The sequence below is a fragment of the Theobroma cacao genome, chromosome 3, assembly GCF_053813885.1.
Source record: "Theobroma cacao isolate CCN51 chromosome 3, ASM5381388v1, whole genome shotgun sequence".
In the NCBI taxonomy this organism is placed as follows: Eukaryota; Viridiplantae; Streptophyta; class Magnoliopsida; order Malvales; family Malvaceae; genus Theobroma; species Theobroma cacao.
Window position 1 is genome coordinate 46,349,696 of NC_142641.1, and position 22,911 is coordinate 46,372,606.

General features: G+C 36.9%; 4 protein-coding genes across 11 annotated transcripts; 3 read left to right on the top strand and 1 right to left on the bottom strand.

Annotated features, from left to right (window-relative positions):
- The first annotated feature begins 522 nt into the window (after window positions 1-522).
- Window positions 523-2,264, top strand: LOC18606882 (uncharacterized). Its single transcript, XM_007040742.3, has 5 exons — window positions 523-874; window positions 962-1,057; window positions 1,174-1,222; window positions 1,555-1,676; window positions 1,980-2,264. The coding sequence occupies exons 1-4, from the start codon at window positions 551-553 to the stop codon at window positions 1,638-1,640; spliced, it is 555 nt and encodes a 184-aa protein (XP_007040804.3). The 5' UTR covers window positions 523-550; the 3' UTR covers window positions 1,641-1,676; window positions 1,980-2,264.
- A 421-nt stretch (window positions 2,265-2,685) lies between these two features.
- On the top strand, window positions 2,686-4,741 carry PAM68 (PAM68-like protein (DUF3464)). 3 transcript variants are annotated; one of them, XM_088804172.1, is made up of 3 exons: window positions 2,686-2,957; window positions 3,580-4,256; window positions 4,372-4,741. In XM_088804172.1, coding segments are annotated over exons 1-3 (720 nt in total). In that variant the 5' UTR covers window positions 2,686-2,915; the 3' UTR covers window positions 4,373-4,741. The 3 variants fall into 3 exon arrangements, with proteins under 3 accessions (XP_088660298.1, XP_007040806.3, XP_088660297.1); XM_007040744.3 differs by having other exon boundaries at window positions 3,580-4,246; XM_088804171.1 differs by lacking the exon at window positions 4,372-4,741 and having other exon boundaries at window positions 2,687-2,957; window positions 3,580-4,366.
- Window positions 4,742-9,235: 4,494 nt separating this feature from the next.
- BRX (DZC (Disease resistance/zinc finger/chromosome condensation-like region) domain containing protein) lies at window positions 9,236-15,949 on the top strand. The gene is made up of 7 exons (XM_018117844.2): window positions 9,236-9,760; window positions 9,885-10,014; window positions 11,082-11,254; window positions 13,598-13,992; window positions 14,463-14,592; window positions 14,881-15,245; window positions 15,411-15,949. The coding sequence occupies exons 3-7, from the start codon at window positions 11,138-11,140 to the stop codon at window positions 15,487-15,489; spliced, it is 1,086 nt and encodes a 361-aa protein (XP_017973333.1). The 5' UTR covers window positions 9,236-9,760; window positions 9,885-10,014; window positions 11,082-11,137; the 3' UTR covers window positions 15,490-15,949.
- A 453-nt stretch (window positions 15,950-16,402) lies between these two features.
- LOC18606886 (Protein kinase superfamily protein) lies at window positions 16,403-22,071 on the bottom strand. Of its 6 annotated transcripts, none has more exons than XM_018117843.2 (18): window positions 21,852-22,071; window positions 20,862-21,122; window positions 20,068-20,117; window positions 19,904-19,982; window positions 19,730-19,798; window positions 19,563-19,652; window positions 19,330-19,468; window positions 19,095-19,197; window positions 18,955-19,007; window positions 18,777-18,843; window positions 18,494-18,602; window positions 18,271-18,336; window positions 18,055-18,123; window positions 17,872-17,935; window positions 17,655-17,771; window positions 17,244-17,275; window positions 17,064-17,142; window positions 16,403-16,842 (listed from the first exon to the last, which is right to left on the bottom strand). In XM_018117843.2, exons 3-18 carry the CDS (start codon window positions 20,073-20,075, stop codon window positions 16,622-16,624), a joined length of 1,365 nt encoding a protein of 454 aa, XP_017973332.2. In that variant the 5' UTR covers window positions 20,076-20,117; window positions 20,862-21,122; window positions 21,852-22,071; the 3' UTR covers window positions 16,403-16,621. The 6 variants fall into 6 exon arrangements, with proteins under 6 accessions (XP_017973332.2, XP_088660597.1, XP_088660595.1 ...); XM_088804471.1 differs by lacking the exon at window positions 20,068-20,117 and adding an exon at window positions 20,743-20,793 and having other exon boundaries at window positions 16,403-16,839; XM_088804469.1 differs by having other exon boundaries at window positions 21,840-22,071.
- Between the last annotated feature and the right edge of the window lie 840 nt (window positions 22,072-22,911).

Here is a 22,911-nt window from a genome sequence, read left to right on the forward strand (position 1 = left end):
CTGCCTAGGTCCCTTAGGAAAGAAAAAAGCTTGTGGGATTTGTAAATTTTAACTTAGTTAGTAAACTTGAAATGAATTTATAAAAAATAAATTAATGTATTTAAATATTCAATATTCTAACACGATACGTAATAACATTTCCATATATTATATCATATTTGATTTAAGTATTATGCTTCCACTTTATTATTACATTAATTTTAAATATATATATACATACATATCTGAAAACAGTGAAATTAATATATATTTGTAAAGGATTTTCGTACAAAATATTATGTAAAAAAAATAAAGACTTTTCTGTTTTTTAGTTTCTTTACTAATTTTGTACTACTACTAAATTTTCGGAATTAAGAAAAAAAATTCTGACATAAATGAGAAAGGCTTTTTCCACGTGTTGACACATACAGCGGGTAGCACCCAGCGTCCATGACCCAACAAATTTGAAAATTTACCGCAAGTTTTTTAAAATAATAAAAGCCCGCCACCACAAAAATGGTTCGAAGACCCATCGAAGTTGAAACCAAAATCGTCTGGCCGCGAAGGGAAAATGCAGAAGAGAAGGAATCAAGGATCGCCGTTGCCGCTGGCTTCTCCTGCTCCGGAGGAAAACGATTCTCCGCAGGAATTAACCATTTTCAAGAACAGGAAGAGGAATATAGCTAACGCTTCGTATTCCAATTCGGCTTCTACTGCTCTCTTCAATCTGCAATCAACACCGCCCGATCGCAAAACCCTAACCACCATCTCCGATCTCAAGCAGTTGGCGTCTTCTCGATTGGAGGATATAAAGCGGAGCCTCATCGATCGCTCTCACTCTGAGATTCTCAAGGATCTCGAAGCCTCTCACTCTCGCCTCCACAAGCGTTTCAAGGTCTCGCTCTCAGCTCTGTTTGATTATTTTCATGCAATTAGGGAAATTTTGAAAGAATTAGTGTTTATTGTATTCCTATTTTGACAGATCCAGACACAAGCATGCCAGCAAGCAATGGACGAAGCTGAAGGGGAATGCAAGAAGATGTCAGAAAAGATCAACGGTAGTCGAGAAGCAATGAAGGTTAATCTTCCTACTCTGCATAAAGCAGAAATTAATCCGGTTTTAGAATGTTCTTGACCTCCTTTCCAATTCCAAGACGTTTATCTGTTCTTTTTAAAACTGTAATCTTTGTTCAGGCTACATATGCAGAATTCATGGCAGATGCACAAGCCACAGCTTCTCGTGGTATTTTCATGCTACTTCTCTTTAACCCTTTAAGTGTTTCAAGTCTTTATGACAGCCTTAATAGATTTTAAACAAGGTTTTACAGAATATGGGAACCCAATGAAGAGTTTGCAACAGATTGGAAATTACAGCTTCTGGTTTTGGTTAGGTTGCTTTTGAGTCAGTGGATCATTCATCAAGTCCGAATTATACAAATTTATTCTTCAATTATAGATTTCATGTAAAACCCACTGATCTAGAAGTAGTTAAGTCAATGACATGTCACATGTTCCGTTTTACACTTTGAATTCTGATAATTTTCATCATTTATCGCCCATTTGTATTGCTGTCAGTTTGCAAAACATCCATATCGGAGCTTTCAAAGTCCTTTGAGAAAGGAATTGACAATCTCCGCGCCCAATTTGGAATCCCAAGCTAGAACTACTTCTGAAAGACATTCCCTCTGGATTTTCTGGTACTTTCATCATTGATGTTCTCTTTCTCATATCCGTTTTCTCATTATTAATTCCATGAGTGATGAATCTTCTTAAAAAAAATATTGCATCCAACACAACATCCTATATTGGGATCCATTGTATGATTAGATCATGTAATTTGGTAATTGTGAAGAAAATGAATTTGACACCAAAAAATTGAAAGGTATGTGTGTGTTTGTGCCTTTTTTTTTTTTGAAATTTTTTAAAATTTTTTGTGCGAATATCTTTTATTTTCCACTCAATTTTTTTTTAACTAATCCGTATTAAACTGTGATTTTCAGGTATTGATGATAAACAATCGGGCTTATGGAAGGTTTCTGTAATTAGCAGAGCGTTGAAAAACGACTGTTGGGTAAATAGTACTACTATTGTTGTCGTCATAGCTGTTTCTGTTTTGAAAAGTGTAGGCTTAGCTAGAACAGATAAAAACATGAAGTTGTACCTTGTTCGTTGTTCAATTTGTTCATCTGAAATAGCTGTTACGACTTTGTAACTCTGAATTCCGTGAACAATTCTACCTGGACTGGACAGTTTGAAGTCTTGATTACTAATATTATCTGATTGCTCCGTAGACCTACATGAAAAGAGGAACATTTTATTGATTCGATCGTTTTTTAACATAAAAAGTGAATTGAAATAGTTAAATAAATCAAACTAACTGATTAAATTTGAAATAGGAAAAATTAGACCGAATTAACTGAATTTAATCGGTTTTGATTGATCGATACTCATCCTTAACTATGCCTTTCTATATTTTTGCATTGTATGCTGAGATAATTTCTTATTAACAAACTAATCATTGTTCGCGATTTAAGTTCAAGTAATTTTTTCTTATGTCAAGGTTTTATCAGAAGCCCAATAAAAAAGCCCAAACTATGACTGATGGGCTTGAACATGGGCTGAATCCAGGTCATCCGTGCAATTTTGATATTTGAAGGCCCAAGCTCATGACCAATCCGAAGCAAAATCACACATGTAAAAAAACCTTATCGGACTGGCCGAAAAAGGAAGGGAAACGCAAAACGCAACCTTATCGCTTCTTGCCTGTCTGGTAACTGGTAAGAAGAGTTTCTGGATGGGGCTCTGTCGGGTTGAGTTTCTGAATTTAGCAACAACCTAATAGGATTTAGTAGTAGTTTTGATTTCTCATTTGCGGTTTGCTATCTGCACGAACTTCAGAAGGGACTTCAGAAAAGTGAAGTAGCTGCCAGAAGTGAATGGCAGGAGTGGCACTGTCATCTTTGTCCTGCTCTTACAAGGTATGTTTGCTGTCAATCAAACTTTCTGTTTCCGAACTGGTTTGCCACTTAAAACCTTGCTGATTATGAGGTTTAACCAAGAAAATGCCTCTCGTTTTCGTCTTGATTTGACTCTAGAGTTGGGTTGCATTTTCATTCATTCATGAATCTGTCAGGTTTTTCAGTAGAATCCTTACAAAATGTTTGTTGTGCTTCATCTGATTTCTTCATAATGTCTGATCTGTGTTATTCTTTTCCTTTTTTCCTTTTCTGTAATTTAGATTACAATGATGCCCATCTTTTTTTCCCCTGAAATGATACATGCTGAAGTTCTACAACATCCCTAGTCACAATTGGTTTGTTGAATATTTTATGTATGCATGTTATCAGAGTAAATGAAACTTAATGAAACCTTATTGGCTTGAGCTTTCTGTACCTAAAACAAATTGGACTCAGGTTCAGTCCTTGTATATTCTGGTTGAGCACCGTTGTTGCCTACAAAACATGTACAGTTCAGGATTGATGTTTTATGGTGAACAAGATCCTTAAGTTCCATCTGTCCTTAGAAGTCATGGGTTTGCCAAATATTCTTCAGTTTGATAGTAATCAATCTGATATGTAATTTGCATGTCGTTTTTCGCAGATTGACCATGGTAATGAGAAATCGACTTTGGTATGTAAGCTTTGCAGACATGTACAGATAAATGACGGCCGTAAAGTGGAGAAAACCATGGAATCCTCTTCATTTACGGGAACCACAGCCTTAAAACCATCATCCTTAGTTTCTCCAATTATAACAATTTGCCAATTTCCAGTTACAAAACATCCCCGAAATCAAGTTCGATCATTATACTTGGTACCCCTATATGCCACGTTGAACAGCCCAAGAGGCTTTGGACCCCCACCAAAGAAAAATAAGAAGACAAAGAAGTCAAAGAGTGGTGATGTCAAAGAAGAAGAAGATGATGATGATGAAGAAGAAGAAGAGTTTGAACCAGAGGCAGGCGTAATACCGGAGATAGTGACCAACAGGATGATCAGCAGAATGGGTTTCTCAGTTGGAGTCCCACTGTTCATAGGGCTCCTGTTTTTCCCATTCTTCTACTATCTCAAGGTTGTTTTAAAAATTGATGTCCCAACATGGGTGCCCTTCATTGTTTCCTTCTTCTTCTTTGGGACTGCCCTGTTAGGGGTGAGTTATGGCATTGTGTCCTCTAGTTGGGATCCATTGAGGGAAGGCTCGCTCTTAGGATGGAACGAGGCTCAGAAGAACTGGCCCGTTTTTTGGCAATCGATTTGGGGTGGATCACGTAAGAAATAGTACATACTCCTGTTCTTATGCCTCTGATACTTTCACCTTGATGTTTTTTATTCTCAAACAGTAAAGAAACTTTTGATGAAGTTGAACCTGTAAAATTCACATTCCAATGTGCAGAAATCTATATATTTTTGGAATGGAGCTAGCTCTCGTACTTTGGAGGAGCATCTTAAAGGTGGACTGGCTGCTAAAAGGAATGCAGCAATCTGGTCCCCTGGTTCTACTGTTCTTTTTACCTCTATTTGGAAAATATCCTAGGCCTGCTTAGAATCTCTCTCAGCCTTCTAAACTTGACCCAAATCTGTGCTGCATGGTGCTTATCTATTTATAGTAATATGTTATAATTGGGTCTTTTCTTCTTCTCCAAATTCCTCTTCCTTGCGTCCTATGTTTCTTGTCTTGATCCGGCCCATGGACACTAACCTGCAAGAAAGAAATCAAAGAATCTAGGTTGCTTGCCTCCAATTCAATTTATGATGAGTAAAAAGCTATATCACTAATACTTTTTGTTGCGTTACCAGATAATTGCTTTACTAATTCAATGTTAATTGCTGGACAATTTCCAATGTACAAAATGAGACCAGCAGGGTTGAAATTATTCCCCCAGAAATTCTGTTTCTCCAAGCATGAAAAAAGGCTTCTTTTAGTGAAGAGTACAGTACCGATAGCCTTTCTTTTGTAGCTTCCATTGATTAAATTTGAAATAAAGGAACATTTTCTGGAGCAATCCTGTTAAAAGAGATGCAGGCAGCTTGAAATTCCAATTCCCTTTGAAGCTTTTCCTTGCCGTTCTCAGGGAAACCTAGCCCCTGCCCTTTTTCCCACCTAAGATCAACTTTAATGGGCCATATGAGTATGGGCTTCGAATCAACACAAGCCAAGCTAATGATTGCCAGGGTGGAGATCAGTGATTGTACTGATTCTTTCCAATTCTTTTGTTTTCCCCTTTTGGATCTCAAAGAGACGACATCATTTTTTAAAGATAGATTACGCAATCTTGGCAATGGAGATGAATAAGACTATGAAGAAGCAAGCTTCCTAGGATCTGCCCTCGTACCATAAACTACTTATGCAAAGCCAGAATCAGGTGCAGGAAGACGTTTTAAAGAAAAAAGAAACGATTTGTCTACGGTTTAAAACCCAAAACAGTGAAGTTGGTCTCTGCTTTTAACATGGGGTAAGAAAATGTTTTTGATCTGGAACCAGAAATCAAAAGAAACATGTGTAATCAAAGTAATCAAACATTGGAAATAGGGAAAGAGTTGGGAGATTGAGATAGATTAGATCTACTTTAGAATGGATCGCTGAATGGCTTTATAATCACTTTTCAAAGTACATCCATAACGTTAAAACGAGACCCATCCCATCCCCATTTCCCACCCATACCCTTCCTCTTCTTCTATATTTTCAAATGCAAGAAACAGTAACAATTGGTGGGTTTTCTCTATTTAATTAGTTGGAATCATATCTAAACTGCGTCTCAAACTTTGGGTTTTTTTTGTGTATTCTGCTTTGAGTTTGCTGTCAGGTCTCATTGCTGTTTGAATATCCGAAATGGGTGTTCAAAATCAGGAAATAATAAGGTTTCCTCTGCTGCTACATGAACATGATGAACATACAGATATAACAAGATTGAATATCTTTCTTTACATGCATAGAGAGTAGATAAAGAGCGACGTGAAAAAATCACAAAGTTGTAATTAAAAGTTGTGGATGGTATTTTGAAATTGCTTCAAAACCAAACAAATGGGAGGGATGAAGGGAGGGGGAGGGGGGGGAGGATATGGAGGGAATGAGAGTGGCTTTGGACCTTGACTATGCTTTTCTTGCTTAAGAAGATCTTGTAAGAACTCTTTAACCAAAAGCTTACCAGCCCATGTCTTGCCATGTGGCATCTCATCTCTTAACGGGGGGGAATGCGTATTAAAGAGTAAAGAAGATGGGGAGAGAGAGATTGAGCCTAGCCTCAAAAGAAGACTGTTGCTTGCCTGGCAGTCTTGAGGAGAAAGAGATTTGCGTTGAGTTGTTTTGTTGTCCCTCTATTCCAAGCATTCTTTGCTTAAAGACAGGTTAGCCCCAGGAATAAAGCTAAGGACAAAGACAGTGTGGTTAAAGTTAAAGCACACAGATGCAGCCACACATACACACACCCCTTGCCCATAATGCCAAAGCAGCAAATAGCAACCATTGCTGACAACCGACAATGGCCAGTTAACATTTCTCTGGGTTAAAAGCTCTGCCATATCTGTGCCACAAAAAACGAAACAGTTCCCAAAGGATTAGTGACCGGTCACGGCCGGTTTAGTCAGTGACCAAATGTCTACTTGAAGTACAATAATCTCTGAACATTAAGGGAAGGAGGAGGGCGGGGAAGGTTTCTTGAGCTGCAGGCCGTGGCCATTGCTCAGACAAGTGAGACAAATAAGCATCAACCCAAACCAAAGGGTCCTTTTCTCTTCTTTCTTTTAAATTTATTTCGCGTTTCTTACGATCCTTTTTGTTATGTTTTCTTGACAAGATCGGAGATCTTCCTATATTCCAATTTGGATTTGTAACAGTAGTGATTCCTTCACCTCCGGTGCATCCATGTACCTCTTCCCTTCAGTCTGATTGGACCATGCATGCACTCTGAAACCCCTTCTTTCCTCTATAATAATAATAATAATAATAAATTACTAGAATCCCATAATATAATACATAACCTGGTGTGAGACCCTGCCCCCCTGCACATTCTGATTGAATGTACTTGGCCTGCTTAAAACGTCCTACTCTATGCAACAGGGTATGCAGGTTCACCCCATACCCAACCCAAGCTAAACATTCGAAATTAAACATTCATTTGATTAAATTAATTTGGCTTTTCAAAGGTTTGCATGTGCACCACCTAGCTACTAGGCCTAAACTTAACACAAACCAACCCCCCCAATGATTCTAACCTAGATGGGTTGTAAACTTTTTTACCATCACTTTTCAGCAAAAGGTTTTCATTGTCCTAAATAATCCTACATATTCCTATGAAAAAAAGAAAAAAGCAAAGGAAATTCTTTTTTTTTTTTTTTGTAAATCTTTCCTCTTAGAAGTCTAAACATTATTAGGTATTATCAAATCATTGGTCAAGAAAATCCAGCCAGGAGTCTCCATTTCCGACCAATTTTCTAGTAGATTTGATTGGCAACAACATCCAAGCCTGGCATAGGAGAATATTAGAATATCCACTTTTAAAATCTGTTGTTTGGGTTGTAAAAGGGGAAAGGATCCTCAAAAAGAGATTTGGCAAAATTGAATAACTCAATTTCACTTAAAATGGCGTCCCCTTCTTTTCCTTTTTTCTCATTGCTTTTTATTCTTTGTTTACGCCTTAAGGGGAGGCCAGGGAAAGAGATAGTTTGCAAGTGGGAGGCATCATCCTTTGATTAATAAAAATCCTTTTTTTTTTTTTTTAAAGATGATAAAAATCATTGCTATGATATCCTCTTTAATGACAATAATCTCTTAAAGGTAAATTTGACATTCTTGTTCTTGTATATATTAGCTACCTATAACTAAAATTCAAAGCATTTTGACTCTAATTTATGATTTTTATATAAATATTTAATTTCAAAATTGTTCATAATACAACGTATACTTATTTCAAAAAATGAAACATTAATTATAAATAAATACATATATTATCGATCAATAATTATTTACACACATGCACGTGGAGAATAAATGAAAGTAGGGATGAGATAAAAAAACGTCGTGTTTTCATCATCATTAATTTATGAAAATTAATGAAATAAAAAAATTTGATGATTTTTTTTTTAAATATCGTACTTCATTTTTTAGCTAGTGTCTAACACGACAACGGTTTGATAAATTTATAATTAATTAATCACATAAAAGAAAAATGAGTCAAATTCTACCTTCAACTTATACTATATATATTACAAATATATAATTAAGTTGAATATGAAATTTTGGTTTTACTTTCTTTCAACTTTAACAAACTGATTACTAGTATACACCAGTCTTCTTTTAAAAACGTGTCCGTACTTTCACGGTTATACATTTTGCAAATACATTAAAGAACTAAGACCCATTATTATTTATTAGGTTGCTTCCATTCATAATTATATAATGTAACACCTAATATAACCTATACATATTTTTTTTTACACTTATTATGAGTCATGACTAGAGTATAATTGAATCATGATTGGCTTTTTCATTAAGATATCTTGGTAGATGTATCTAAAAAATTATAATTATTAAAAAGTTTGCACTATGTATAAATTATGTTTAAATTATTAAAAAATTCATAAAATTATATCCATTAATATAATTTGATTTTTATTTTTTTATAATAACTAAATAAGTTATCATCTTTGGATTTGTATTGGCATCAATTTTTAATCTTAATGAAAAATATTAATAATCATCAAATTTATTTTTGTTCATATTACGTTATTTGATGAAATAATCATATAACTCATTTAACATTATTTGTCAGGATATAAGTCATGTTGGTAAAACATGTTAATTGATATTAAATTTCATGATTATTAACTCTTTTTCTTATGATTAAGAGTTCAAGTAGGTGTAATTTAAAATAAAAAATTATTAAATATAAAGAAAAAAACAATAAGTAAATAGATACTTAATACGGTGCTTCACGCATTGTGAATCAAAAGATTGTAATCTGTGGAAATACTCTTATGATAGACCAATGATGGGATGGTTCATCACGCATCACTCATCATCAGCAGCAGTCAAAACTGTGATGATGAAATCCCAGCCATCGAGTGTCCTCGTTGGAATCACACCCAACCATTACCCGCCACGTACCCTACTTCCGGTACACGTAAGAGATCCCGGCCCTTTCTTGCATCAGCAAAAACACGTGGGCCCCCCATGTCCTCTCCGACCTGGACCGGTTTCTTCCCTCTAAAAGATCCCCCCTCTCCCCTTCCCTCCCCTTCTCCTAACGGTTCCTCGCTTCTTAAAAATAATCGCAAAATTTTCGTTTTAGCACCTTCCTCCGTTACTTAACGGCGGAATCCCCTGATGCCGTCATCCCCTTCTCTTCTATAGACGTAGAGCCTATATATAAATACCTGTGCCTCGATTTGTTTTCGTCTCCTTGTCTTTAGTCCGAAATTTCTTTTGCTATTTCGGGCTGAAACGGAAATCCCGGGCTTCCGTATACAAACTTTCCGTTTCTGGGAACATCATCGGATTCTCGGCCGATATATCGCCGGCATTTTTGTCCATCCGAGATATTGTTGTCTGTTGTCCGTTGTCCGTTGTCCGTTTTCTGTTTCACCCAGGAGTATCAAAATTTCCTTCTTCTCAAGATTTTTCAGCTGATATTCTCAAGCGAAATTCAAGCTTTTGTATTTTTCGTTTTCCCTCTCTGTTAACGCTCTGTTTTCAAAGCTTCAAGCTTCAAAAAGAAAGGAGTGAAATTTCTTCATTCAATCTTAAGAAGTTCAAAGCTTTACTGGGTTATTGAAAGTTGACTCGGGTAAGTAAGTTTTTCTTTTTCTTTGCTTTCTCAGCAACCAAACAGAGCATTACTTTAACGTTTTGCTTTACCTTTATTAAAGCTGATGATTCTGAGTAGGTGTTTATGTGAATGGAAACCGCAGTTTAATTTGAAGCCAGTGAAAAAAGCAGAGCAGAGTCGAGAAGAGCAGAGGAAATGGAATGAGAGAGAGAGATTAAGTTAGAGATATAAAGAAAGACAGCTAAGAAGGGAGAAGCATTTGGGGCATTGGGGTAAGTCGTTTTCGAACAATAAATGATGCCAACAGTAGTTTTCAAGCTTTCAACTGAAACAAATCTCAATGTCCACACTTGCTTGCTCTGTCTCAATATTCTCTTGTCTCTTTGTCTATTCATTTCTCGACACTTGAAATAGGCCCCTCATCTTTTTCTTCTTCTTCGATAAAAATAGATTGGTCCATCCATCCATCCATCCATCCGTCAGCCCCCCACCAAAAAAGAAAAGAAGACTACTCTTCTGCTCCAATGTTTCTCTATACAGTCGCTTTATAAATATATATATATATATATATATATATATATATATATTCGATCCGATTTGTTTTCATTTTGTTGGTTTTCAAAATAAAATTTGGTTTTGTCAGAAACCTCGGCTTGCTTGAACAGACCACAGTTTGTTTTGAATCTTTGTTGGTTACGTTAAAGCAAAGCATAGATTCCAGACTTGGTCACTGTCCAATTAGGCAACTTTCCAATTGGGAATGTCCCGTTATGTTTTTCCTTTGTTTTCTCTCAATAATTGACTGCTTATTTTTTAATCTAGCAAGTACTTTTTTTTTCTTTGTTGGGGTTGGGGTCTTCTCTGATCCCGAGCTCTTTTTCTTTTTCTTCTCTTTCCTTTTTGTCTTTCTCAAAGGACTCCATTCATAAGAGGGGTGACGCTGATGCAACATTCACACTCCTTGGACATTTTCTTTTTTGGATTTCTTTCAATTTTGTTTTTCTTTGGTGCCAAACATGCTGGAATTGGCTCCACTTGGTTTATCTGAAAGGGGATGTCTCTATTATTTTATTGCAACAAAATCTCCTAAGAACAGAGACCCCCCCCTCCCCATCCAAGGATGTCTGCCCTGCACCACTGAATGAAAGAATGTTCCATTGTCTGTTTCAATTGACCATCATTACCCTCATAGAAAATGCACTTCTCATGGGTCTCATTGTAAGTTCAAAACCCAAAAGTAAAAAAAATAGAATCCTACTACTGGTAATCAAGTTGTTGCAATTTGGATTTGTTGAATGAAATCAGTAGTTTTGTTTGAATCTTTGTTTATGTGCTGCAGGGATAAGACAGTAGCAAAAAGGAAAAACAAAAGCAAAGAGAGAACAACAAAAGAAAATGTTTACGTGCATAGCGTGCACCAAGCAAATGGCGGATGGAGGGGAAGAAGTAGAAGGAGCGCGTGGAAGTGGCACGCCTAGTACAAAAGAAGCCGTCAAAAGCCTGACGGCGCAGGTTCTACTTCTACCTCTTCCTTAATCCTTACCGCATCTCTCTCTCTCTCTTCACCCTTGAGCTCCATTCATTCAATCTTTGGCTTTGCTTTTTTGGTTTCTTTTTCTACATTGGCCCTTGTTTGTGAAAACGAACAAAATCGTAACCCCAATTAGCCCTCTGATCTCCTTGGGACCACCTTCCCCCTTTTGGCATCTTTCTTTCACGTTTATTCATGTACTATTATAATTTTGATCTTATTCTAATAGTGGAGAGCTGTCGGGGGGACTTGCATGTGATGCGGTGTAGGATGTTGCTTTGTGCAGCAGCTCCATCTTTAGATTTTTTTTCTTCACGTGGGGTTTTCAATGAAATCCTACAAACAAGGCCAAGGGGGCAGTCTATTTTGTATTTCAACAGTGTTATCCCTCTCATTCTCATAGACTCCACATAGATTTGTTTTGGATTCTTTCTTTTTTGAGGATTGTACGAGAAGAAAAAGAGACCCAAAATATTCCTAGCTCAAAGCATTTCACCTTCTGCTTTCCTGGGCGGCGGGTGCAGAAAAGAAAATAAACGTCAGTGAATCAGCCAGCAATGAGCGGGATTCATGTGATCCTCAAAACAATACTCCTCCATAGGAAGAATGAATACGCTGCATTTGGTACAAATTTTGATATCTCTTTACTCAAAAGCTAGCACCATTAATGGTTAAGTCTTAGGATGCCATGAAACCGTGGGCAATGCGATGCTACATCCTGGAAGAATCCAACGGGCCAAGAGGGTTTTTTTCACTATGTTGGGTAAGTTGGTAACCTTTTTTTGAGTGATAATCCTGTGGCTCTTGGTTCAGTTTATATTGTAGTACACTGTAGACGGGATGGGGATTTGAGCCTAGGCCGCTCTAGGCTGCTGTTATCTGCTGGATGTTTGGGTGATTCAGACCAACAAAGAATCCCGCTAGAGGCAAATCCCCGTTACTCGGCTCCTGCAAATCTTAAATCTTCTTCTTATGACGCCCTCTACGACCTAGGAGTCTTAGGCATGTGCAGACAACAACTTTCCTTCCAGTGGGCTAGATATTCTCTGGGTTTATTTCGGAATTCGGATAGAATCACTTCCAGGAATCCTGGCCATAATCTTCACTACTTCCACTAGCAGAAACTCTTGATTCTTCTCATGACTATTTTTGGATGTTGATTAAGTTTATTTTTCTGAAGTAGGATGGGTTTTAATATAAAGTTAACCTGGTCAAATGTCCTAAAGAATAGAATAGTAGTAGCATATGGTATTTCCAGGACAAAATTTGAGAGACGAGAACAAATATTCGTGCAATAAGCAGTGAAGCGGATATCTTTAGAAAAGACAACTTGTATATTAAGAAAAGACAGCCAAGTGTCCTGGGCCTGACCCACCATTGAATTCTTGTCGATCCACCTTGTTTGAAAAAGTAGGAATGTGGAAAAAAGAAAAGGAAAATCTATTGCGTGCTAATGGGCGGTGAAATCAGATTAATTGACAGCCAGAACAGCTCTCAGGTGGGTAGCAGGAAAGTACATTTGATCATTTCTGACTCTGTTTTAAGACCAACAGCGTTGACTGTAGTAGTTTCCCAATGATATTCACAGTTCGAGGATCCGCTTTTGTGGTGTAGTTTCTGCCTTTTCTATATTTTCTGTCAGGGTCTACTGTGCGGGTTAGCTTTGGGAGTGATGGCTATGACTGAAACAGACCAGTTCCATTTTCTGGTGTTTTCTTTGTAACATAATTCTGGAGCTTATGCAAGTCTGTTATGCACCATAAGCTATGTTCTCTAACAGTAGAATTGAAACTTGGCCAGAAAAAGATGTACCATTTAAGAAAGTGATAATTGAGAACAATCTGTAGACCACTAAGCTGTCAAACGCAAATCATATCTTGTTCTGGGATATTGAGCAAAACACTTGGGTACATGATGTAGTGAGTTGGAGAAATCAGTAGAAATATGGACTTCAACTAGAAAGGATGTGAAGACAACATACAGAATTGTTCTATTCTAAGTATATGATGTTTGTTAGAACATTGAACATCTCTTTAATGGTAGAAGAAATATGGCTTAACTGTTAGGCTAAAGACGGAGTTCGATCATCAGTGCAATTTTTCGCTGAATCTCTCACATTATGAGCTACAAGAACTTTGGGAATGAATTTTTATTTTTGTCAACCTTAATGACATATCTTTCTTTCTTGAATTCTCTGTATTTTCCAACATTAAGTCTACACCATGGACTTGAACTTGTGGAAGTCAAGCATTTCAATGAACACTGTTATAGCTTTTTTTTTTTTTTTTGTGCTTGTTAATAACTTAAATTCTGATATTGTACAGATCAAGGATATGGCATTGAAATTTTCTGGCGCTTATAAGCAATGCAAGCCATGCACGGGCTCCAGCAGCTACAAGAAAGGACATCGACCTTATCCAGATTTTGATGCTGCTTCAGAAGGGGTTCCATACCCGTACATGGGCGGAAGCTCTAGCTCAACACCTGCATGGGACTTCACGAGTGCCAGTCATCATCCAGGAAGATCAGACTCAAGATTTACGGGGGTATTCAGTGGTGACAGAACCCCTGGTGGAATGGACTCTATGTTTGCCCAGGATCTGGTGCTAGAAGATGAGGATGAGCCCAAGGAATGGATGGCACAAGTGGAACCTGGGGTTCATATCACATTCGTGTCTCTGCCTAATGGAGGAAATGATCTCAAACGAATTCGCTTCAGGTATGCCGTCAACTATCCGTAACCAGAATGTACTTTCATCTCAGTCAAAATCTGGGTATAATCTTGAATTTTAATATCTGACATCCTTCCATAATTGGGACTCCAAATAGACATGTCACTCTTAGCCTTCACATGCCTGCCATGATATTTCTACTTCATTACATATAGTACATGGGACACACTATTCTAATAGTCTGGGGATGACTATCTTGATTGGTATCTTTTCTCCAGCTAGACTAGAAATCTCTCATTGTCCATTGATTAGTCCTTTCTACCATTCTGTGATTCAACCTGTCATGCAATTCGTTGGACCTACCAAAAGTCCATTCAGCTTTGTTCCTCAGACATGAAAGAAAATGGACTTTTCTGCAAACCTAAATTGCCCTGATTATATTGAGATTTCTTGGTTCTGGAACTTAATTCAGCAAATATATATGGAAACTGACGTTACTTAGGCATTAATTTTGAAGCCGGGAGATGTTCAACAAGTGGCAAGCACAGCGATGGTGGGGTGAGAATTATGATAGGATCATGGAGCTCTACAACGTGCAGAGATTTAATCGTCAGGCATTACATACTCCCCCAAGGTCTGAGGATGAGGTAAACCACGTAGTACCTCGCTTTTCAGACATTTTGTTTTTTGATGAACTTGCTTTGCCTTTGTGAGCCCTTGAATTAGTCGGCAAGAACATACTGTTTGTCAAATTTCCATTATCTTCATTCTGTCTTCCTGATGTCATTGACATTAGACTTCATCACAAGAAAAGTAACTTCTTAGCAGTTAAAAATGGCATGAAAGCATATTCTTTTCTCTTTGCTTCCTGACCTAATGGACCTTCTAATTTATTCCAAGTTCAAATTACTAACAACATAACTTATACACTTCAGATGCAGAGAGATTCTTCTTACTCAAGGATGGGATCAGCAATGGAAAGTCCCATGCCTCATTGGACACCAAGATACAACTATAAACCCTCTGGAAGTAAAGGCTACTTCCCATCAGAGAATATGGACCAAGGTGGGACCCAACATTACAGTGCTGGGCCAAGTGCTTACGGTGCAGGTGGCCCGAGAGGTGAGGCATCTTTTGATGCTTCACGGACGACAACCTCATCTAGAGATGAGCCTTCTGTTTCTGTCAGCAATGCCAGTGAAATGGAGGCGGAATGGGTTGAACAAGATGAGCCCGGGGTATACATTACCATCAGACAGTTGGCTGATGGCACCAGGGAGCTCCGGCGTGTCAGATTCAGGTAATGAAATTCACATTCATTTTACATCAGTGGTACTCTCTGCCCAACATAGATTAAGAATACTTGAAACACAGAGTCAGGCAGGCAGGAGGTTCTTTCTGGAAAAAACCTTGTACCAAGCATCTAGACAACAGCTCTGATCCTTTGCATTGTGATTTTTTGCAGCCGCGAGAGATTTGGGGAAGTAAATGCAAAGCAGTGGTGGGAAGAGAACAGAGAAAGGATACAAACACAATACCTTTAAATTATAACAATTTTACACAAAAGATATGGTAATGGTAGCAGGCGGTGGATATAAATGTATTAAGGGTGCACGGCAGTCGGATGCTCCAAAGGAATGGAAAAGACCCCCTTCAATTTTGTTTCTCACATGTTACAGGTAAAATGGGCTTTGTCACCTCTTAGTGATGATGAACCAGTGCGCTAACAAACGTCGTTTTCACTAAACAAACTAATCATAATGCCATTCCTTTCCTGGTGACAATCCAATGGAGGTTTTGTTTCCCGGCCGGGAGTCCCAAGCAGAGCCCCTTGTGTTTTTTGTCTGCCAATTTTCAGGGGCTCTGTAAGATACTATTGGAGTTTTTATTGGGCCAGCGAATTACGTTATCTGCGGTTGTTTTTGCTTTTCTTTTTTTTTTTTTGTAATACAAACTTGATATGATAGTTGAAGAAATGAAATTGAATCATTTGTGGTTATCTTATGTTTGGGTGCGATGCTGTGTTAATCTTATGTTTAGAATCCATTATCCAATACGGAACTCTTTAAGCAAGCATCATGGATGACGGCCTATGCTCGTTGAAATTCCACGAAGAGAGAATCGAAATTCCATCAACTCCCCTGCCTCCAGTCACTCTTCGTTTGCCAAATGTTGTTTTAATCACTAATAACCTACCAATTAATACAAACACATCGAAAAAGAAAATTCGAGTACAATGACATAATAGAAGATTTGGACATCCATTCTTTTTTCCTCTGAATTCCAATGGCTGGATTAGACAATTCTTTGTCAGCCATGAAGGCAAACTTCCATCTTAAATCCTTCAACATCCACCAATTATTTATTGGCAGAAAGCAAGATTCAATTCGGAACCATGTTAAAACTCGAGATACTGAAAGAAAATAAAACAATAAAATACCCCCAGACAACCAATCATTTACAAACTCAATACTTTATTTCCAAGCAACGGTGAACAGAAACAAACCAGTCTCTTAAACGTAACAAGAACCAAGCGTATATATGGTTATTTGCTAGGAAGACACTCAAACCAAAGCACTCAAAGTTTAATACTTGGGACTCCTTGATTCCATATACAATGAAATCCATTATTTATTATAAAAACAACCATAACGCTAGGGCTGGGCCATCTTTATCTCATCCCGCTACTTTTCTTGAAAATGTTCTGCCAGACTGTATCTGTTGGGTTGGTCTAAGAAACATGTCATTAGATTCCGCAGTCCACTGCACTCCAGCTTTCATTGGTGGCGGCCTTAACTGCCCCACAGACTGCCTGCGATTTCCAATCGTCACATTTGCCAACTTCTCCGCTACATCTGAAGCTCCACGGGCAGTTCTATCCTTGTTGAATGATACTGCTGAACCATATATATAGTTCCGAGTCAATCACATACATTATACTAGCAAACAAGACTAAGTCAATAATACATCCATCTTCAACAACCAACAGTCAGACGAGAGATATAAAAGATTCTATTCATAGCACAAAGTTGATCAATTTTAACCATTATATATAGGGGTTTCATTTTCCTTCTTTTCCAATGGACTGAAAATATATAGTCATGCAAAGAAAACTTACCTGGACTCTTTCTTCCTGGTGGGCGATACTTAGGTTGTTTGGCAGGGTTCTTCAAGGATTTATCATTCTTAGTCGGATCCTACAGCAAGGAGGAAGAAAAAGACCACATTTAGAACCAATCTAAAGAAAATATTAGTATTACAGAAGGAGAACAATTAAGACACATTAAATAGCAATTACCCGATTAACCATCTCCAGCTTGCGTTGCACACCTGCAGGAATTTACCATAATTAGAGAATCCACCGTATAAGATTTTTTTCAAGGAAATAAATAGCAATTGGATTACCTAAGCAGAAGACTCAAACTTCATAAAATGAAAGGCAAGGATAAAATTTTATACAGGTCCATAAAATTGTATTACTACCAACTTAATGAATGATAATGTCACTAAGCAGAAGACTCAAACTTCATAAAAAAGTGGTTGTACTTGGGTCATAGTTCGATCATAAACTTAGCCAGAACACTTAATCATAATTCATAGTGTGCAAGAAAATCCATCCGGAGCAGAGAGATCATGTGCTTTACATCCTAATACCGATATCATTATTAAACTATTTCAACATTACTACATATATTCTACAATCCATCACCTGTGCCAAAAGATGCATTTATCTTCGCAGAATTAAGATTGCCAGTGAGCTTTGCATTGGGTAGGACCCCAGAATACCTCCTAGCTGATTGCTGTTCCAATGTTCCTCTAACCCCAACTACAAGTATGCAAATTAGAAATTAGCCACAAACTAAACCAAATAACATACCCCCTACCCAAAAGAAAAAAAAGACAAAATTGGAAGTTTTAGAACAAACCAGATGGCGGAGTCCTAGAAATAGCTGATCTGGGACGAAGAGATGGTGGAACATAAAAACAACTCTGCACATTGTAAGAAAATTTTGTGAGCAGAGCACTTGCTACAACATAAATGCCATTTTGACCTCATAAAAAAGTAACCCAATTCTTATATACACTAAAATATCAATGAAAAACATGACCTGAAAGAAAGGATGCTGAAGGGCCTCTGCAGCAGTTGGCCTCTTGCAAGGATCCCATGAACAGAGAGACTATAAAAAGCAGCAAAGCAAATGTCAATATATCTTTGAAAAATCGATATAATAAATTTAATGGTCAGAATCACATAACAAAAAGCACTTCTGCAGTACATTGAAAGAAAATAATAGGCAACAAGAGTCAGTAGACATGCACTTAACTGTAACAAGGTTGATTGCATCATCACTGGCTGATGGTATCAACACAGACAGATGCACACCAGTAAACTGCAGTTCTCAATAACAGAAAGCATTGTTAAACACATTAAACAAATGTTAGATTCCATACACTTCACAAGATAATTCAAAGCAACTGCACATTGCTAAATATAACTTTGAAGTCCAGCTACACTGCTAGTGATGCAATCAAGAGAGAGATAGAGACCTGTGGGAATTGGTAGTTTTTAGCCCTTGCAAGATTAAGCCCGTCAAGCCACGAATCCTCAGATGGAGTACCTACTACACTACAAATTTTGTAGATTTCATCTGCTTCGCTGCATGCATAATAGTAATAAAAGGGTTACCATCCATCCTCTCAATAACTAGCCAATTACCCATTGTTGCCTAACACATTGTGAAAGATAATTAGATTTTAATGCCTATCTCAGTTAAGCAATCCCTAGAAGAAAGTTCGCGACACATAATAATAATAAAAGAAAACAACATACCTGGTACCAGGAAAAAGAGGCCGTAAGGTGAATAACTCAGCCATGATTGCACCCATCGCCCACATATCTATAATCAAGGAGAAAAAAGGCATAATTATCTGTTCTGTGTATAAAATATTGAAAGGGCTGTCACTCCTATCCTTAAAAGGTAGCAATATTGATTACATAGAAACCTTACCAACTTTTGAAGTATATAAGAATGATTGAAGAAGTACTTCAGGGGCACGATACCTGAAATACAATGAATTCAAGGCTCAGATAGTTGTAATGAAGAACAGAAGAGGAAAAACCATTGAATTCTCAAAGCATCAAACCTACCAGCGTGTTGAGACATACTCCGTGTATGGTGGTTGTGAACTGATTTCACGTGCAAGACCAAAATCAGCAATTTTGATTATATCTTTAGTAACCAACAAATTTTCTGGAAAGAAAAGGGCAGTTAGTTACAGAACATTTCTTTGAATAGATGTAAACAAACATCAACATGAATTTTCTTTAAATAGATGTAACAAAAATGACCATGAATTTTATAGACAAAAACTGAACACAATACCTGGCTTTAGGTCACGATGAAAATATCCACGCTGGTGCATGTATGCAAGACCTTGGAAGACTTGGAAGCACCAATTTCTGATTTCAACTTCTGAAAAAAGCTTTTCCCTATCTTTCATAAGTTGGTAAAGGCTGCACTCCTGGAACAATTTTATGTTGCCCAAAAAAATATTAAACCTCCATTGATCAAGAAGCAATATATAAGTAGAACAAAAATACAATCCAATCACTTACCATATATTCAAACACAAAGTAGAGAATATCATTTTCCCTGATGACTTCCTTAAGCTTCACAATATTGGGATGATTCATTCTCCGCAGTGACTGTTTAAAAAAAAAACTATTATGCATATGACATAAACAACTAGGAGCATAAAACAGAACAAAGCGACTCATATTACCTTAACTTCTCTCAGGTTCACACACTCTTCCCATGAGTAATATTTCTTCTTCATTTTCTTTATTGCAACCTTCAGAACAGACAACATTATTTTGAAAAGGAAATATCATAATCAACATCTGAAGAGAAGAATGTTCTTATAATTCAAAATAAATAAAATCCCAGGCATACTCACAACTTCACCAGACAACTTATTTATAGCTCGCCACACACTACCAAATGTTCCATCACCAACTTCCTTAATTAGCTTGTACCTAACATCATCCAAAATTTTGATAAGCATAAATCACCATGCCAGAAACAAATATTGTCTAGCACATCACATGTTAAACAACTTACCTCTCCATTTTCTTGCGGAACAAAAGAAGCCCTTCCTTTATTCAAGAGATCTATAAGAACCAACGATAGACATGTGACATTTATCTTCAGCAGAAGATTGCTAGTATTAAAAACTATAAAACATAAACAAACTGCCTTGCTGGTCAGCTGAATCCACCATTAATTTCCTCTGGCAACATGCAAGGGCACAAAACCAGAACTTTTACGATGGATGGGCTTCACACCCTTATTTGGTACTAAACCCACAGCTTGAAGACTAAAACAAGGCATCCACAAAAGGTACAGATGTGCTCCACAAAACATACTGATACGAACCGACCAGAATGCTTGCTCCAGCCAACAGGAAGGACCCCAAGCTCAAGATACACTCACTCGGTTCAAAAGCTTAATTGCAGTTAACTCATCTATGCTAAATAGAAACTGTTGCAGAATGCTCAGTAAACCAATATCTCAACATTAACCAGTACCCATCAAGAGCAATATCGAAACATTAACTAAGAGCTACAGTCTGCTAATGCTTAGTAAGCAACCTTCAACTGTCTACTGCAAGAGTTCAATCCTGTGATAATAGAAGAGCGAAAAGAAAATAACGAAGAGGTTAGAAAACAAAAAAATTGTTCACAGATATGGTAAAAGATAATTGAAAAAGATAACCATGCAGAATACATTTTGTACCTGGAAGGCGTTTTCTCAAAATTTGTGACTGGATGTTGTATCAGCAATGCACTGGCATTAAAAATACTTAGAATATACCTATCTTATCTTAGTCAGAAAGAGATGAAAATATTGCTTACTTGTAGAAGTGCGCTAAAGATCCAACACCTATGTCAGAAATAACATGCATTACGCCTCCTCTGTTGAGTATTGAAAAGAGACTGGGCACTAAGTGCAATTGACAAAAGAAACCAAAAGAAAATCTCCATGGACGAGAAACCGCCAGTCGAGTACTTCTTGGAATGAGAACACCCGGAAAAGGTAGCAATTTGACCAGAAGCACACTTGTTCCATGTCTTCAAAAGGAAACTAAATCCCTTTAAATCCAAGCCCGGTGCAATCTAACATTAAAACAATATCAATTGAAACTTACAAAAAGTTTGCTCTTACAACGAGCAAATAACCCAAATACACAGAAAACTGCTGCCAGAAAATGAAAAGCAGTACAAGATCATAAAAAAATTAATGAACAATCCTTAAACCAAACTTATGGCTCCTGCGTTGAGAGTACAGCATAACTCAGAAAAAGATACGCACTAATTCAAGCATATGGCATACAAAGATGTACAAAAAGTGGAATAATATTCATCTTAGAAAGCAAATTCTCAAGAAAAGTGTTGAGGCTAGCGAATTCAAGCAATATGCAATTACCAATTCACAACTGGCAGCGACTCATCAAATCACAAAGAATCAATCCAAGATAACAACAATTCCTATTTCCGGATTATAAACCAAACAAGCAGGAAACCCCGTGAGACAAACATCACAGGATAAGAAAAGAACAACGAATCAATTCAGGAAAAAAATCAATAAAACCCTAGGTAATTTTCTGATAAATCAAACAAGCAAACCTTAATCGATTAAATCAACCTAAACAATTACGAGGCCAAACGAATCCCTAATTATGAAACAGGCGACAAAACAAAAAAAAATAGAGAAAAATAGATTCAATCACAAAAATCCCTAACCCTAAACACGAAAGAAAACAAAGAAAAGAGAAAGAAGATATCAGATCGGATCAGATCTAGGTCAAAAGAGATCGACAGAGAGAAAGAGACCTGAAAACTAACCGGCATAAGCACCGTCGCCAAGGACGGGAAGAGGTGGAATCCAGAGCTTCGCTATTTCTCCTCTCTTCCTACGGAGCAAAAAATAAAAAATAAAAACCCTCTCTTCGTGTTTTCGAATACGAAGCGAAATATCTAATCTTCTTATTGTTGTTGTTGGGTCGGGAGTTTCTCTCGTGTGAACCAAGGCAACGCCTAATAATTTTGGGGGTATTTTTATTTTGTTCACTCGATTCCATCCCTCCTATTTATAGTCCCCCCCGATCCCCTTATTCTCTCTCCCCTACCCCCCGTTTGTTCCGTCTGTTACTTCTCTACGCTACGCCCTACTTTATTATGCTACGCTCGCTCAGTTCTGTTCATCTTTCCTCGCATCTTTGTTTGGTTCTTGATTGGGACAATCAACTCCCACGTGTCTCACGCCTTTTCCTTTTCTACCCTTACCGTTTTCTTTTTTTGGATAAAGTCTTTCCTATCAAAATTACTTCCACAATTTTGGTTGCTTTTCTTCGTTTGGTTTGTTGTTGATTTAGTTAATTAATTTAGTAAAATCATAAACTATTAAATCTTCTAGACTTTTTAAGTTTACCTTTTAATTTGTATAATAAAATATTTGGCAATGAATAGGTGACCAACTTATAATAATAATTTGTATAACTTGTATACAATATATAATTAAAAGTAAAGTAAATTTGATTTACACTCTCTGTAATTTTATCTATTTTTACATAATACTTTATATTTTTTTCAATTAACCTTTGTAGATAAGTTTTGTTCTCCTAATAAATTAAGAATAAATTAAGTGGTCAATTTTATCTAGTGAAATTATAAACAATAGATTAATTTTTACATAATACTTGAAAAATACTCTAAATTATTTAATAGAATTCAAATAAGTATTTTTTTATCATGTTCAATTTTTTTTTATATTTTTATTTGAGAGCAAATAAACATTTATAATTAATGAATGACTAATTATTATTAATTAATATTATTTATCATTTTATGTACATATGATGTTTATGTGGAAGATAAAATCATTATATCATATGAATATATCAAG

Bases quoted from the DNA above. Each gene is read 5' to 3' on its own strand.
- BRX (XM_018117844.2), top strand. From the start codon at position 11,138: ATGTTTACGTGCATAGCGTGCACCAAGCAAATGGCGGATGGAGGGGAA. The intron at 11,255-13,597 runs GTTCTACTTCTA...GATATTGTACAG, and splicing joins TCAAAAGCCTGACGGCGCAG to ATCAAGGATATGGCATTGAA. The intron at 14,593-14,880 runs GTAAACCACGTA...TATACACTTCAG, and splicing joins CCCCAAGGTCTGAGGATGAG to ATGCAGAGAGATTCTTCTTA.
- PAM68 (XM_007040744.3), top strand. From the start codon at position 2,916: ATGGCAGGAGTGGCACTGTCATCTTTGTCCTGCTCTTACAAG. The intron at 2,958-3,579 runs GTATGTTTGCTG...CGTTTTTCGCAG, and splicing joins CTTTGTCCTGCTCTTACAAG to ATTGACCATGGTAATGAGAA. The intron at 4,247-4,371 runs GTAAGAAATAGT...TCCAATGTGCAG, and splicing joins ATCGATTTGGGGTGGATCAC to AAATCTATATATTTTTGGAA.
- LOC18606886 (XM_088804471.1), bottom strand. From the start codon at position 20,911: ATGCATGTTATTTCTGACATAGGTGTTGGATCTTTAGCGCACTTCTAC. The intron at 17,936-18,054 runs GTCATGTTTTTC...TACAATGTGCAG, and splicing joins TTCAGCATCCTTTCTTTCAG to AGTTGTTTTTATGTTCCACC. The intron at 17,276-17,654 runs GTGATGGATTGT...AAATTCCTGCAG, and splicing joins AAATGCATCTTTTGGCACAG to GTGTGCAACGCAAGCTGGAG.
- LOC18606882 (XM_007040742.3), top strand. From the start codon at position 551: ATGCAGAAGAGAAGGAATCAAGGATCGCCGTTGCCGCTGGCTTCTCCT. The intron at 1,058-1,173 runs GTTAATCTTCCT...ATCTTTGTTCAG, and splicing joins GTAGTCGAGAAGCAATGAAG to GCTACATATGCAGAATTCAT. The intron at 1,223-1,554 runs GTATTTTCATGC...TATTGCTGTCAG, and splicing joins ACAAGCCACAGCTTCTCGTG to TTTGCAAAACATCCATATCG.